At 39.0% G+C, this 15,210-nt stretch overlaps 1 protein-coding gene across 2 annotated transcripts in view; it reads right to left on the reverse strand.

Moving 5' to 3' along the window:
* SPI1 (Spi-1 proto-oncogene) overlaps positions 1-15,210 on the reverse strand; it is a 36,481-nt gene that overhangs the window by 11,880 nt on the left and 9,391 nt on the right. For both annotated transcript variants that reach the window (XM_058161821.1, XM_058161820.1), the window contains exon 2: positions 689-782. In XM_058161821.1, coding sequence (XP_058017804.1) covers positions 689-782 — 94 coding nt within the window. The remainder of the gene's footprint in view (positions 1-688; positions 783-15,210) is intronic.

Genomic DNA, 15,210 nt, shown 5'->3' on the forward strand with positions numbered 1-15,210 from the left:
CCTTTTAATTATTATTTCTTGTTTGCAGATAAATTCAATATTATTCTTCAGAAGGTTCTGTAAAGTATTTCGGCATTTTAACCGTATATGGGAATATATCTGCTGGGCCTGCTTCACATTTCTTGTTGTGCCCATCCCCTTGGTTCCCAGTCATGGAGAACATCTTAATCTGCTTTCCCCAATTCTGTTACCCCAAAAGTTACTTGCACAGAATGTTAACTCCCAACATGGTCAGCCAGAGCACATATAAAACATCCTGGCTAGAAATTTGGGGCTTGATCTTACAGTCAAACATGCAGAGCATCACCTATGAATCATGTTCTTAATTCCACCTATATTGCTGTGCAGATATTCTTATCCTTTTTTATTATCAAAAAATATTGTGCAAAATCTAGAAGAGTGATTTGGTATTATTTGTGCTTCACCGGGAAGTACTTATTTATTACTGCCACCTCTGGAAGAATCTAGGACCCAAATTTGGCAGGTATAATGAAAATAGTTATCATGAAGATCTTTGAAATGCTGTTGTATCAATTAATTGTTTCAGAAAAGTAGTGTTTATATCAAGCTCGGCCAAAGTGCTCTAAAACTATTGTTGAAACAAGATAGTTAAAATGCTATACTGATTCATCATCCTTCTTGAATGACCATAAATTTGGTATTCCCAGATTTTGGGCAATTTACTTACCACCGTGACTGTCTGCTTCATTGCTGAGATACTGGTAACTATCATGGGACTGTCTATAGAGGTCTGATTCATAAGATACCAGGTCTTCAGAGGGCTGTGTAGAGAAGAGATTATTGTCCCATATGAAAAACAAAGACCAACATTCCCCTTTGTCCCTTGAAAATAAATAAGATATCGAAACATGAGGTTGTTATGGGCCTCCAGGAACTATACTTCAAATCACAAGAAAGTCTTTTTGAAAATTAGCAAAGATGGAATTTTTTTAATGTACAGTAATTCTTTCCTATAATCATGAAGCAGACAGGAACTGTTTTCTCCACCATTTCAAAACTGATCCTCAAGCATTTGCAGCGGGCTGTATGTCTTGGCTCTTCCTTTCAATTAGACATGACATTCCAAAATGAAATATCAATCATGGAAAATAATTGAATATTTTAAAGAATTCTTCAAAATTTAATAAATGTTCATTCTGCTCCAATATCACCACGGCCCCTCCAAGATTCATAATTCTGTTAAAACATATACAAAGATGGCAGCTTAGCTCTCTGGAACAGTCCTCAGATCTTTATTAGCAATATTGTTGTTAGAATTTTATAGCAGTATCATGTTCACTGGGTTTCTGTCTGGGAAATTGTCCAGATACTGGTGAAAAGCTACAGAACTTTCTATACCCTCTCTGTGTTGTGGCCCGCCAGCGGCCAGCCAATCTGACAGCAGATTCAGATAGGATGTTGGGAGGGAGCATGGGCCACTCCTGGAGCCTGGGGAAGGCTCTGATGAGGGCTCTGCATCAGAGGCAGAGAGGGGGCCAGGGCCATATGCCAGTTATCAGCTGCCTTCGGAGTCAGACGTCAGTGAGGCAGATGAACAGCTGGAGCCTGTTCCTAGCATGCACAGTTTCCCGACGAACGGAACAGCTAAAGAACAAGGGTCGACTTGGGAGTAAGACCACAGGTGGATGATGAATGGTCTCTCCCAGAGGGAATAAAAGAGGAGCAAAAGGGGAGTGGGAGTTTGCAGGAGACAATTAGTTCATTCCTGCATTCTTGCCAAGTATTGGAGCATCTGAAAGATATTGGACTGGCCACTCTCCAAGCCTGATAAAGGTCGGTAATTGTGAACTATCTTGAAAGACTGTGGGAGAGGAAAGACTTTGCTGGAGAGGAATTCACTGGAAATTAAATAAAAGGGGTTTATCGGGACGAGTCCTCTGCTTTGTGCTGAAAATTAGACAATGGAAAAGGGCAGAGAAGGGAGAAATGTTTAAAATAATTGGTCAAGATGTGGAAGCAGATAGAGATAAAGATCCAAGAGAGGAATATGGGAGGCAAGCTAAGAAATCAACAATTAAAGCTTTAAAGTGGGCAAGAGACGATGGATAGAAAGGGAATATTTTTAAATAGTGGTATAATTAAAAGTTAGAATAGGGATAGAATGGAATACAGATTTTTATATAATAAAATATATAATAAAGTGAAGTAATAACAAAAGAAAAAATCAGAATTTGAAAGATGGTATTATTAAGTATGCTTGAATAATATGGTGGTTGGCATAAATATAACATATTATTTATTTATTTATTTATTATTTACATTTCTATACCGCCCTTCTCCGAAGACTCAGGGCGGTTTACAGCCAAGTTAAAAAGACATTGCTTCTTTGCGGGAGGGGGTCTTTCCCGCGGCCTTGAAAGAGGCAGTGGTGAGACCCCTCCTCAAGAAGCCTTCCCTGGACCCAGCTGTTTTAGGGAACTACCGGCCAGTCTCCAATCTTCGCTTCACGGCGAAGGTTGTTGAGAGTGTGGTGGCATGTCAGCTACCCCAGTACCTGGATGAAGCTGTCTATCTAGACCTGCTCCAGTCCGCTTCCGCCCGGATACAGTACGGAGACAGCTTTGGTCGCACTGGTGGATGATCTCTGGAGGGCCAGGATAGGGGTTATTCCTCTGCCCTGGTCCTATTAGATCTCTCAGCGGCTTTTGATACCATCGACCATGGTATCCTGCTGCGCCGGTTGGAGGGGTTGGGAGTGGAGGCACCGCTTATCGGTGGTTCTCCTCCTACCTCTCTGATCGGATGCAGACGGTGTTGACAGGGGGCAGAGATCGACTCCAAGGTGCCTCATGTGTGGGGTGCCGCAGGGGTCGATTCTCTCACCCCTCCTGTTCAACATCTATATGAAGCCGCTGGGTGAGATCATCAGTGGCTTTGGGGTGAGATACCAACTGTACGCTGATGATACCCAGCTGTACTTTTCCACCCCGGGCCACCCCAGTGAAGCTGTCGAAGTGCTGTCCCGGTGTCTGGAGGCCGTACGGGTCTGGATGGGGAGGAACAGGCTCAAACTTAATCCCTCCAAGACGGAGTGGCTGTGGATGCCGGCACCTCGGTACAGTCAGCTGCAGATGCGGCTGTCTGTCGGGGGTGAATCATTGGCCCCGATGGAGAAGGTACGCAACTTGGGCGTGCTCCTGGATGGTCGGTTGTCCTTTGAAGACCATTTGGCGACCGTCTCCAGGAGAGCATTTTACCAAATATGAATAATAATATTTTATTTGTATTAAAAGGAATAGAATAGAATAGAATAGAATAGAATAGAATAGAATAGAATAGAATAGAATAGAATTTTTCATTGGCCAAGTGTGATTGGACACACAAGGAATTTGTCTTGGTGCATATGCTCTCAGTGTACATAAAAGAAAAGATACGTTCATCAAGGTACAACATTTACAACACAAATGATGGTCAATATAAATCATAAGGATTGCCAGCAACACAGTTACAGTCACACAGTCATAAGTGGAAAGAGAATGGTGGTGGGAACGATGAGAAGATCAATAGCAGTGCAGATTTAGCAAATAGCTTGACAGTGTTGAGGGAATTATTTGTTTAGCAGAGTGATACTCAGAATATGCTGACTGGCATAAAAAAAAACTTGGGAAAAAAAGAAAGAAATAAATCAAGTCCAGGCAATGAGGAGACGCACTGGAAGAGCAGCTTATTTTTCATTTAACTTCCAACTATTATCAATTGAACAATGAAATACAAGGTGTGATGCAAGAGAAAAACCACCTTACCTGTGGCCTCTCATTTACCAGGGAATGCTTCCTTGCAAAATGGGTGGTTTTAATTGTTTTATTCTTCTTTAAAAATGTATAGCTGATAATCATTATTGCAGAGTATTAGTTATGTAAATAGATAGCTAAAGCCTCCTCAAATCCTGAAAAACCTCAACAGTATTGTGCCTGATTACCTATCGGATAGTCTGGGGCTGAAGCAGAAGTGGATTTCACAGGTTCTGACCAGTTCTGGAAAACCGGTAGTGGAAATTTTGAATAGTTCAGAGAACCGGTAGTAAAAATTCTGACTGGCCCCGTCCCCATCTATTCTCTGCCTCCCTAGTCCCAGCTGATCAGGAGGAAATGGGCATTTTGCAGTAACCTTCCCCTGAATTGGGAAGGGAATGGAGATTTTACAGTATCCTTCCCCTGCCACACCCACCAAGCCACATCCACAGAACCGGTAGTAAAAAATTTTGAAATCCACCAGTGGGCTGAAGTTGTTTTGATTGTAAAAATAATAGCCACATCTAAGGGCTAAAGAAATATGGAGGAAAAAACACATGCATACAAAATGATGGATCAGGACTAAAATATTTGTCACTGATACCTGCATTCTGTATAAAAAGTAGATGAATAACACATGGCCATTCCAAAGGCATGGACTAGATGTGCTTCTGCAGTTTATTTTTTTTATTATAGGGTTTTGTATTAGCTACAGTATGTATGGAGAAGAGCTGCAGATTGTTTTAGGAGATCTTTTTTAGCCCTGAAACTCAGCAGAGAGATTTTTAAAATAAAATGTTAAAATAGCTTAATAATTAAAAAGCTAGCACACACTGAGAGGATGTAACTTGAATAGCTATAGGGAAAGGTTATTCCATATTTATGTTTTATATTTTTCATATTTCCCATGGTGGAAATTTGGTCACCTGTCCAGCAACAGGTTATTGGGTTTTTTTACTTAAAAGTTTATTTTATTCCTACTCATGGAGTAGGAAAGTTGGTCTAGGATTCAGCCATATAAAGTATCCAAATAAAAGTTGCTAGGGGAGGCATGGGGTTTTTTGCCCATGAGGGTGCTATCTTTGCGTGGATGTAAGTAACCTGTGCTTGCAATTACTTGTCTTGCTTGAACAGCCAAACTCAAGTTTCTCACATTGTAAAATACCAGCATGCAGCCGATTCTTAATATGCTCAGCAGTAATCTGAACAATGTCCTTTCCCTAGGGTTATCATATATTTGTTGTTTCTTTTTTGAGTCATAAAGCTCTGGATGGACAGGATTTTTATATGTCTAGGAATGTCTGGTCAGCATGCAGACATAACTACTTCTCATTCTTCTTCCTTCTTCAGAATCTGTCAGGCTACCTTTTCCACTTTCTTTTGTTAGTTACATGGCCCTTGCTAGTGGAGCCAGTGCAGGTCTTTCCTTCCTTCCTTCCTTCCTTCCTTCCTTCCCTCCTTCTTCCTTCCTTCCTCCCTCCCTCCCTTCCTCCCTCCCTCCCTCCCATTTTAAAAGGAAGGAAAAGGCAGAGGTGGGTAACCAGTTGGCTTATCAGATAACTTTAGTGATAAGAAATAAGCAATAATAATTAAGGAAAGGCAATGAGGGGGACCAACACCATGACAACTTAATACCTTCATCCTGCCATGTCTTTTCTTTTAATCTGCAGTCTAGTTGGGCCTAGTTACAACAAACATAGTTGAGGTTAGATAGGCAACCTATACATTTTATAAATGAACAAACAAATATCCAATGGCAAATGAAACTCTGCATGTCTCAACAAAGAATGCTGATAAGATAACAGGGGCAATGTCGTTCATTTTGTCTGCCTACATGGAATGGATCAAGGGAGTGCGAATCTGGTTAGCTAGAATGTAAAAAGGAGAAAGAAAGGTTTCATGGTAGGCAGAGGATGGTGGCAGCTGCTGATCTACCTGGGACAAGGCTGCAAGGTAGGGGAAAAGCCTTTGGCTAATGGATTCCTGACCTCCTCATCAGAACCTTCTCCTCAAAAAGCCTCCCACTCCAAGTGCTTCTTGGCTCTCATAAATTGATTTTTTAAATCTTTGTCTCCCTAGCCAGAGGGCTTTATTTTCATAAACAGTGCTTTGTAAAAGATTGGGGGTATTTTTCCACAGAAATTGTATGTATAAAAGAATGACTTCATTTTGAAACACTATTTCAGCCTGGATAGTCTTCACTTATTATTGGAATGCATTGTCTGGTTTGGGCTTAAAGGATGACCGCTCCCAAAGGGCTCCCAATTGCTTCAGGCTCACTTAGCTCTTGTGGTGGAAACAACAAGAAAACCCATAACTGATTCAATGAACCATATACTGCACGTTCTTAGAAATGTATGGCTTAATCCTTGAGACAAACATTATGCTGGTACACAGGTTACTAATGTCCTGCTTTGCTGAATCTGTCTTTTCAGATCTAAGAATGTGTGCAGGGGAGGGTGTGAGAGGAGTAAAAATACATAAAGAATGTTTGTGTGGCAACTATGAATGGCACATTACTTTTAAAAAAAACTTTGTCTGGAATGCCATTTTTTTAAAACTTAAATATGATACTCTACTTCTATATCTCCCTGCCTGAATAAAGGGAGAGCTTTCTCTGAGAAACCAGTAGCTGGACAACAACTGTTCCCTTCGGCATTAATTCCTTACAACTCCAACACTATAGCATTTATTTGGTCCTGGCTAGAAATGCCTTTGAAATCTACAGTCCTTTATTTGGAGAGTGACTTCTAATGGCTCATAATGTCCATCTCAAATGCACAGTGATGGTTCTTGAGAAAACATTTCCCAGAGAGCCTTGAAGCGCCTCTAACTTGGCATCAAGCCAGCGGAAAACGGGACTCCACCAAGAGCTTGCAAAGGCGGTAGCCCTTATAACTGGAACAGATCGAATTCCAATTGGCTCAGATATGCCGAGCTATTCCTTAACTTTGGGATAAATCCACTGGCTTATTTCCAATCTATGAACACTCCTTTGGCGCTTTCTGGGGTTTCATTTCAAGCCTCTTAATTTTTCATCTCTAAGTTCTAATTAGTAAGAATAGTGCTAGCATACCAATTGTTGCAGAAATTCACATAGAAAGCTAATGAAGTTGCTAGGGCTGCAGTCCCTTCCACTGTATTTAACATGTCAAAGCAGTAGCCTGAAGAACTGATCATGGCTTACATAAGCCACTTAAAATGCCTCAAATGATCCCTTCAGGATAGAAAGGAGAAGCTGGGTGCTACAAGTAGACAGCAGCTGTGAATAAGTCATGAATAAGCAAATACTTAAGTGAGCAGCTCCCATCTGGAAAGGATGTGAATTCATTTGGATAAGGTAATTTAGGAAAAGTCCTTTGAAAGATGACTTAAGTGGCTGTGATCATCACTGTCCATGTATTCAGCTAAGAGGGCGGGAAATGCCTGAATAAATTCAACAGATACTCCTCATTCCCTCTCAGGTTTTTTGAAAGAGAAATGTTTTACCAGGTATGTTGGTAAAATCTCCTCTGAGATAGACTAATTCTCAACAGTCTGAGGAAGTTCTGTTTAAACATTGGCAGCAACAGATGCATTACAAAGCAGTATCCACTGTTGCTGGATGATAGTATCATATGTTGTACCTTGATGAACGTATCTCTTCTTTTATGTACACTGAGAGCATATGCACCAAGACAAATTCCTTGTGTGTCCAATCACACTTCGCCAATAAAAAAAAAATTCTATTCTATTCTATTCTAATGCATCCAAAAATACGATCCAGGAAAACTTCCTTGCATGAGCTTGAATGGGATGTTGCTTGCTGTGGCTTTAGCCAGAACTTTCTGTGACTTATTTACCATCAGGAAGCTTAAATATCTTTGTGTTTTTAGCATGCACAGCTGTCTGAAAGCAATAGGTACTGTGGTGGAAAAAACCTGAAGCTCCAAATGGATTAAACGATTCAGATGTATCCATCTCTGGGAAATCTGTAGGTTTCCGCCTTGAGTCGAGGTCTACATTCTACTTCTACTACTTTCATTAATCCTGGAAATCTTTATAAAGACCTTGCAGATAGTTACTTCCATGGAACATAAACTTCCATGGAACATAAACACAGCAAGAACAGTAGTGGAGGCAGTATAAATAATTATGATAACAGCAATTCACCTGTCATTGGAAGCCTGATGCTTCCAGAATCAAACTGAACATGTTATTCAGGAGATCAGAAATCTTGCCTTTCCTTGCATTTAAAAGCCTTCGCACCATTCTACAGAAGATTTTGTCAGACATTTGGACAGTTTACAACTGAAGAGAAAGCTTTTGTATAATTTAGAGTCGCTTTGAATAATGAGATGGGTGACATATAAATTTAATTAATTATTTTTTGCCTTTGCTAAATGGACATATAAGGATTGTGCATTGGAAAGTGACCCTCCCTGTTACATAGTTCTGAATATATATTAATATATTTGCATTTGTGGGTAAGGCAGGTAGAAATAAATAAGCAAAAAAGATTTTTCCCTGTATGTGGACAACAATAGTCATAGAATATTCTGATCTTTTGATTATGTTTCCCCCAGTTCCTTAGAAATATATGCCAAAGAAATACTGTAGAGCAATCCTCTTTTATTGCTCCAAGTAGGGTTTTTTTACTGTCACATTTTAAAAATATAAACAAACAAAATCCATCCTAAAGTAATTTAAAAGACCAAACTGAATATATATTGAGGAGGAAAAATATCTAATATGTCCATATAACTACAATCCTATGAAGACAATTTAAGATAGCCTCACTGAAATCAAAAAATCTTATCTGACATCACTTTCACATCTGAATCAGTGTGCTTAATTTGGAAACAGAATTGGGCTCCAGTACAACTCAGATATTATCTTTCTTTTGTCCCTAAATATATAAAGAAGAGACATTATGAAGCACCTGAGAGACTATAATGTGTTAGGTAATGGCATCTCTTTTGGTAGTTCAGATGTTTTTGTAGACTTCCTGTCAAATACATTGCTTAGATCAGGGGTAGTCAACCTTTTTATATCTACTGCCCACTTTTTTATCTCTGTTAGTAGTAAAATTTTCTAACCACCCACCGGTTCCACAGTAATGCGCCGTGTATCATCGTCTGCGCATGCCTCTCGCGCATCGTGGATTGGATTGGGGGGGCGTCGGCTACTAGCTCTGCTTGTCTGTTACAACTGAGTGGTGTGGGGGGAAATGCGTGAGCTATTCTGGGATGAGGCTCTTTTGTTTGCGGTCGCACTATAGCGTCATTTAGTTTCACTTATGTAACGTTAACTAAACTTATGCACGGGCGATATAAATAGTATATTTTCAGAAATTTAAATTGTCACGGGTAATTTTATGAAAACCTAATGAAAATGTTTTTAAATAGTGCTATGAATTTTTTTAAAAAAAGTTGATTAAATTAAAAAAAAAGGAAAGTGCTTCAGTATCGGACAAAACCCCTACCGCCCACCATGAAAGCTGGAACACCCACTTGTGGGCGGTAGGGACCAGGTTGACTACCACTGGCTTAGATGATCTTAATTATGCACAAAAGCTTGCTGATGAGTAGAAATAAATCCTAAAGAGTTGGTGCTTTGAGTTGGTGCTTTGGTGGAGATGAGCCCCTTGTTGATTAAACAATATTGGAACCAGGACTTGCATTAAATTCTGCATAAATGTCAATTTTTTTTCAGGAAGCTTTTATTTCAAGGCAGTGTTTCTCTGAAATTGATAGGTCATGAACAAATAAACATGTAGACCAGACCAGATAGTTCCAACTGGTCTATTGCTAATTACTCTATATCCATCTTCTCCCTGACCCATTTACTAAGGTACCACAGAAATGAGAAGAATTGAAAAATGGAAGATGGAGAACAAAACTAGAGTCAAAATAACCTCATTGGTCTCAGGTTATTTTATACTGGAATTAGAAGAAATGGAAGATAGAAAACCTGACTTCCAGACAATGCCCTTGATCTGAAATCATTGAGGCATTTTTAAAAAATCTTTAAAAGATCAATGAAAGCCATGGAAACTGAAAATATTTCCAATAAGTTTTTGGGTCCCTTATCATTTTGGAGAGCAACTAAACTGATAAGTGATAAGAAAGGAAAATCCTCTGAGGAACAGTTGAAGGTGTCAACTATACTTAGCCTGAAGAAAGAGAGAGTGTTGAAAAAACATAATAGATTTCTTCCAAGTATCTGAAGGCTTTTTGTGTAAGAAAATGTGGCAGAATTCTTCAAAGTTGTTCCAAAACATAGGACACAACATAATCAGAAGCTGATTGCCATCTGTTAAGGAAGGGGTGGCTTAGAATAGAATAGAATTTATTGGCCAAGTGTGATTGGACACACAAGGAATTTGTTTTGGTGCATATGCTCTCAGTGTACATAAAAGAAAAAGAAATAAAAAAATACCAAAGGTACAACATTTACAACACAAATGATGGTCATAGGTTGCAATTTAACTCTTAATGATAGCAACAAAAAGTTACAGTCATACAGTCATAAGTGGAAAGAGATTGGTGATGAAAACAATGAGAAGATTAATAGTAGTTTAGATTTAGTAAATAGTTTGACAGTGTTGAGGGAATTATTTGTTTAGCAAAGTGATGGCCTTTGAGAAAAAACTGTTCTTGTGTCTAGTTGTTCTGGTGTGCAATGCTCTATAGCGTCGTTTTGATGGTAGGAGTTGAAACAGTTTATGTCCTGGATGTGAGGGATCTGTAAATATTTTCACGGCCCTTTTCTTGATTCATGCAGTATACAGGTCCTCAATGGAAGGCAGGCTGGTAGCAATTATTTTTTCTGCAGTTCTAATTATCCTCTGAAGTCTGTGTCTTTCTTGTTGGGTTGCAGAACCAAACCAAACAGTTATAGAGGTGCAAATGACAGACTCAGTAATTCCTCTATAGAACTGGATCAGTAGCTCCTTGGGCAGTTTGAGCTTTCTGAGTTGGCGCAGAAAGAACAGTCTTTGTTGTCCTTTTTTGATGATGTTTTTGATATTAACTGTCCATTTTAGATCTTGCGATATGATAGAACCTAGAAATTTGAAGGTTTCTACTGTTGATACTGTGTTGTCAAGTATTGTGAGAGGTGGAAGTATGGAAGGGTTTCTCCTAAAGTCTACCACCATTTCTACGGTTTTGAGTGTGTTCAGTTCCAGATTGTTACGGTCGTACCACAAGGTTAGTCATTTGACCTCACGTCTATATGCGGATTTGTCATTGTCTCGAGTGAGACCAATCACTGTTGTGTCATCTGCGAACTTCAGTAGTTTAACAGATGGATCGTTGGAGATGCAGTCATTGGTATCTTTGGGGTACCAGCCTTGGGGGGGGCTGTGCTAATTGTGCAGGTAACTGAAGTGATCCCGCTTAGCTTTACCTGCTCTTCCTGTTTGTTAGGAAGCTTATGATCCACTTACAAATCTGTTCAGGTACTTGTAGCTGGTTTAGCTTAGTTAGAAGAGTGTCTGGAATGATGGTATTGAATGCTGAACTAAAGTCTACAAAGAGGACCCTTGCATAAGTCTTTGGAGACTCAAGATGTTGTAGGATGTAGTGCAGAGCCATATTAACAGCATCATCTGTTGATCTATTTGCTCGGTATGCAAATTGCAAGGGGTATAACAGCGGATCCGTGATGGTTTTCAAGTAGGAAAGCACTAGCCTTTCAAAGGCTTTCATGACTACAGATGTTAAAGCAACTGGTCTGTAGTCATTCAGTTCCTTGATGGTGGGCTTCTTCGGCACTGGGATGATGGCAGAGCGTTTGAAGCAAGAAGGAACATAGCACATCCCTAGTGATTTATTGAAGATATGGGTGAAGATGGGGGCCAATTGGTCAGCACAGACTTTTAAGCAAGAAGGAGTTACCTTGTCTGGGTCTGGAGCTTTTCCTGGCTTTTGTCTGTGAAATAGGTCCTGCACTGCCTTTTCTGTGATCACTAGAGGTTGTGAACCTAATGGGATGGGGTCAGTTGTAGGAGGCTTGGCTGTTGTTGGTGTGTCTGAGATGGGAGTTATGGAGATAGGTGGCTGTAGTTTCCTTTCAAACCTGCAGTAAAACACGTTCAGGTCATCTGCCAGTTGTTGATTTCCTTCAGCCTGGGAGGGAGGTTTGACATAGCCGGTGATATTTTTAAGAGTTTTCCACATGTTTGCTGGTTCACTTGCTGAAACTAATTCTTTAGCTTTTCAGAGTAGCTTCTTTTTGCTGCTCTGATCTCCGTTGTTAATACATTTCTGGCTTGATTGTACAGCATTTTATCACCTTTCCTGTAGGCTTCCTCTTTGGAATGACGTAGCTGCTTAAGTTTAGATGTGAACCAAGGTTTGTTGTTACTGTATATTCGCAAGTTCTTTGTCGGTACACATAGGTCTTCACAGAAGCTGACATATGATGTTACAGTATCTGTGAGTTCATCCAGGTCTGCAAAGGTATCTTCAAAAATGTTCCAATCAGTGCAGTCAAAGCAGGCCTGCAGCTTTAATTTTGACTCCTCTGTCCAGATCTTCACTGATTTAATTGTTGGTTTTGTGGTTTTAAGTCTTTGCCTGTAAGCAGGTACAAGGTGAATCATGCAATGATCAGAGTGTCCTACAGCTGCACGTGGTAAAGACCGATAAGCATCTTTTAGTGTTGTGTAGCAATAGTCTAACGTATTATTGCCTCTAGAATAAAAAAAATTCTATTCTATTCTATTCTAGTGGGACAATTAACATGCTGAAAGTATTTTGGTAGCTCTTTCCTTAAGTTTGCTTTGTTTAGATCTCCCAAAATAATGGCCAGTGAATCAGGGTATTTGACTTCAGCCTCCATGATTTGGTCAGCTAGAGTTCATAATGCCTTGTTTACACAGGCTTGAGGTGGTACATTAACAGCGATTAGAAGAAATGAGGAAAATTCACGAGGCGAATAATATGGTTTGCAGTTGATAATTTAAGTCTCTAAATTGTTGTCGCAGAATTTGTAAATTACAGATAAATCTTGACACCAGCTGATATTAATATATAGGCATAAACCTCCACCCTTCATTTTACCAGATGCTTCTGAAATTCTGTCTGATCGTATAATCTGAAAACATGATTTTCATGTTATATATATATATTTATCTAAATATATAGAGGAGGTGTCTAAAATACCTCATTTTGTAGATGGAAGAGTTGGTTTTCTTTCCAGACCATGACAACTACGTATTCTACAAACTTCCCGAAAGTAGCTTACAACATTGTGATCCCCTTCCTATTCTGTATGATTTCTTGAAAACTTTTGGATCACTTCAAAAATAGCCCAGAAATCAGTATGGCCTCAGAATAAAAATAGAGTTCTCCAGAAGATTTCATGTTTAGAACCAAATTGTTCGGTCATGTATATTACATATTGCAACTTATTTTTCTTCAAGGTGTTGCCTAGTGTTTTTTTTTTCCTATTGGTGTTTATTTTATGCTGGAGAAAAAAGTCATTTGCTTCTGAAAGAATCAAAGAAATTGGAAAGGGGTCTTAAAAGTTGCTTCCTGCTTCCTTTTAATGGTTTTGTGATTAGTTGTTATAGATTATATGGGCTCATCCAGATAGAGACTTTTAATGTCAAGACTAGACGTGTATTGTCATGAAGTATACTGGAGAAAGACATACCGGTATATTTTAGAATAGAATAACAGAGTTGAAAGGAACCTTGGAGATCTTCAAGTCCATTCCCCTGCTCAGGCAGGAAACCCTATACTGTTTCAGACAAATGGTTGTCCAATCTTTTCTTAAAAACTTCTTAGAATTCACAACTTCTGGAGGCAAGTTGTTTTCTCTTTGAACAGCATCATGTAAACAGAGAAAACAAAGCAATAGCTTAAGCTAATGGCACTGCAGTTCCATTTGCTGTTGGATTGGCAAAAAATGTGAAGTTGCATATTCTAAACATTTGGATTCTTGGGAAATAATACTTCTGAAATTAGTAGTAGCTAATTCAGAGGTCAAATATGTCGCAAGACAGGCTGTCTAGCACATTCAGCAAATCCCTTGCTTTCAAGAATGGCTGATATGGAGATATCATTTGGAAAAAAAAAGGGTGGGGGGAAATAGTTTGATAAGTAGCTTGTGCAAAATAATACTGTTACTTTTCATATTTTTATAACTCAAAACATTTTCATAGGACCTTCAAATATTTGTAAGCCTATTGTACTTATTTGAAAATATGACATGGGGCCTAACATAAGTATTTCATGTTTTATATGCTCCTACTGTATAGGAGGCAAAGATCCTAGAAATTAATCTAACAAATTAAACTCTTCAGTGAGCTTCTTGAAAGATAATTGGCCTATAGACAATTTTAATATATCCCTATTTATGAATATTTCCAATACATACTCTGATAGGAAAGAAGTGACATAATTCTCAGGAAGCATTACATTACAACCAACCAATATGACTGCCACAGGCTCCAAGAGACCTAGCTGACTACTGTTGCAGAACATTTAATTAACTGGAAATTGGTCTGAGCCGATAGAAGTTTTCTTATGTGCTTAAAATAGCTGGAATTTTCCTTCCATAAAAAATATAATAAGATATTTAACAAAATAGCAGAATAATGAGACAAATGGTTGTCCAATCTCTTTTTAAAAACCTCCGGTATTGGAACACCGACAACCTCTGGAGACAAGTGATTAATTGTTCCAACTGTCAGGAAACTTCTCCTTAGTTCTAAGTTAGTTCTCTTCTTGATCAGTTTCCATCCATTGCTTCTTGTCCTGCCTTCAGATGCTTTGGAGAATAGGTTGACTCCCTCTTCTTTGTAGCAGCTTTCTTATGGGAGGAATGATTTTCATTAGGAAGTTGTAAGGAAGAAAAGGCTTGCATTCTCTTTTCCTATCCAGTAACTATTCTGACCTATTTAACTGCTCCTGTTTGCATTTAAAGAATAATGCAACTGAAATGGAAAGGTTAGCTTGACCCATATCTCTTCATGGATTGTTTTTACCATAAGTAACAAAGTGCCATCTGCCATTCATAGTATGAAATTGCATAGTGTTTGAAGAATATGCTCTAGCCAGAAGGTCTCCTGTTGTAATAACAATTTTGTTTCTGGGTCTCCTTTGTTATCTTTGTGATTTTATTTTATTTTTTTTTCTATTACAAAACAAATGTTTCTCAGTGTGGTTTTTGGCCTCAAATTGTTGCATCAACTTCCTGAACTGTTCCCCAGATTCTGCTCAGTTCTGATGCTCCTGCAATTCTGGTGTGAGGAGTCCGTGTACCTTTCTCACATAAAAGAGGCTTCCTTGATAACAATAATTATCTATGACAGGCATTGCTGTTCATATAATAATAATAACAACAACAACAACAACAACAACAAAACAACAACAACAGAGTTGGAAGGGACCTTGGAGGCCTTCTAGTCCAACTCCTTGCCCAGGCAGGAAACCATCCACCACTTCAGGCAAATGGTTATCCA

The sequence above is a fragment of the Ahaetulla prasina genome, chromosome 1 (assembly GCF_028640845.1).
Source record: "Ahaetulla prasina isolate Xishuangbanna chromosome 1, ASM2864084v1, whole genome shotgun sequence".
Taxonomy (NCBI): domain Eukaryota; kingdom Metazoa; phylum Chordata; class Lepidosauria; order Squamata; family Colubridae; genus Ahaetulla; species Ahaetulla prasina.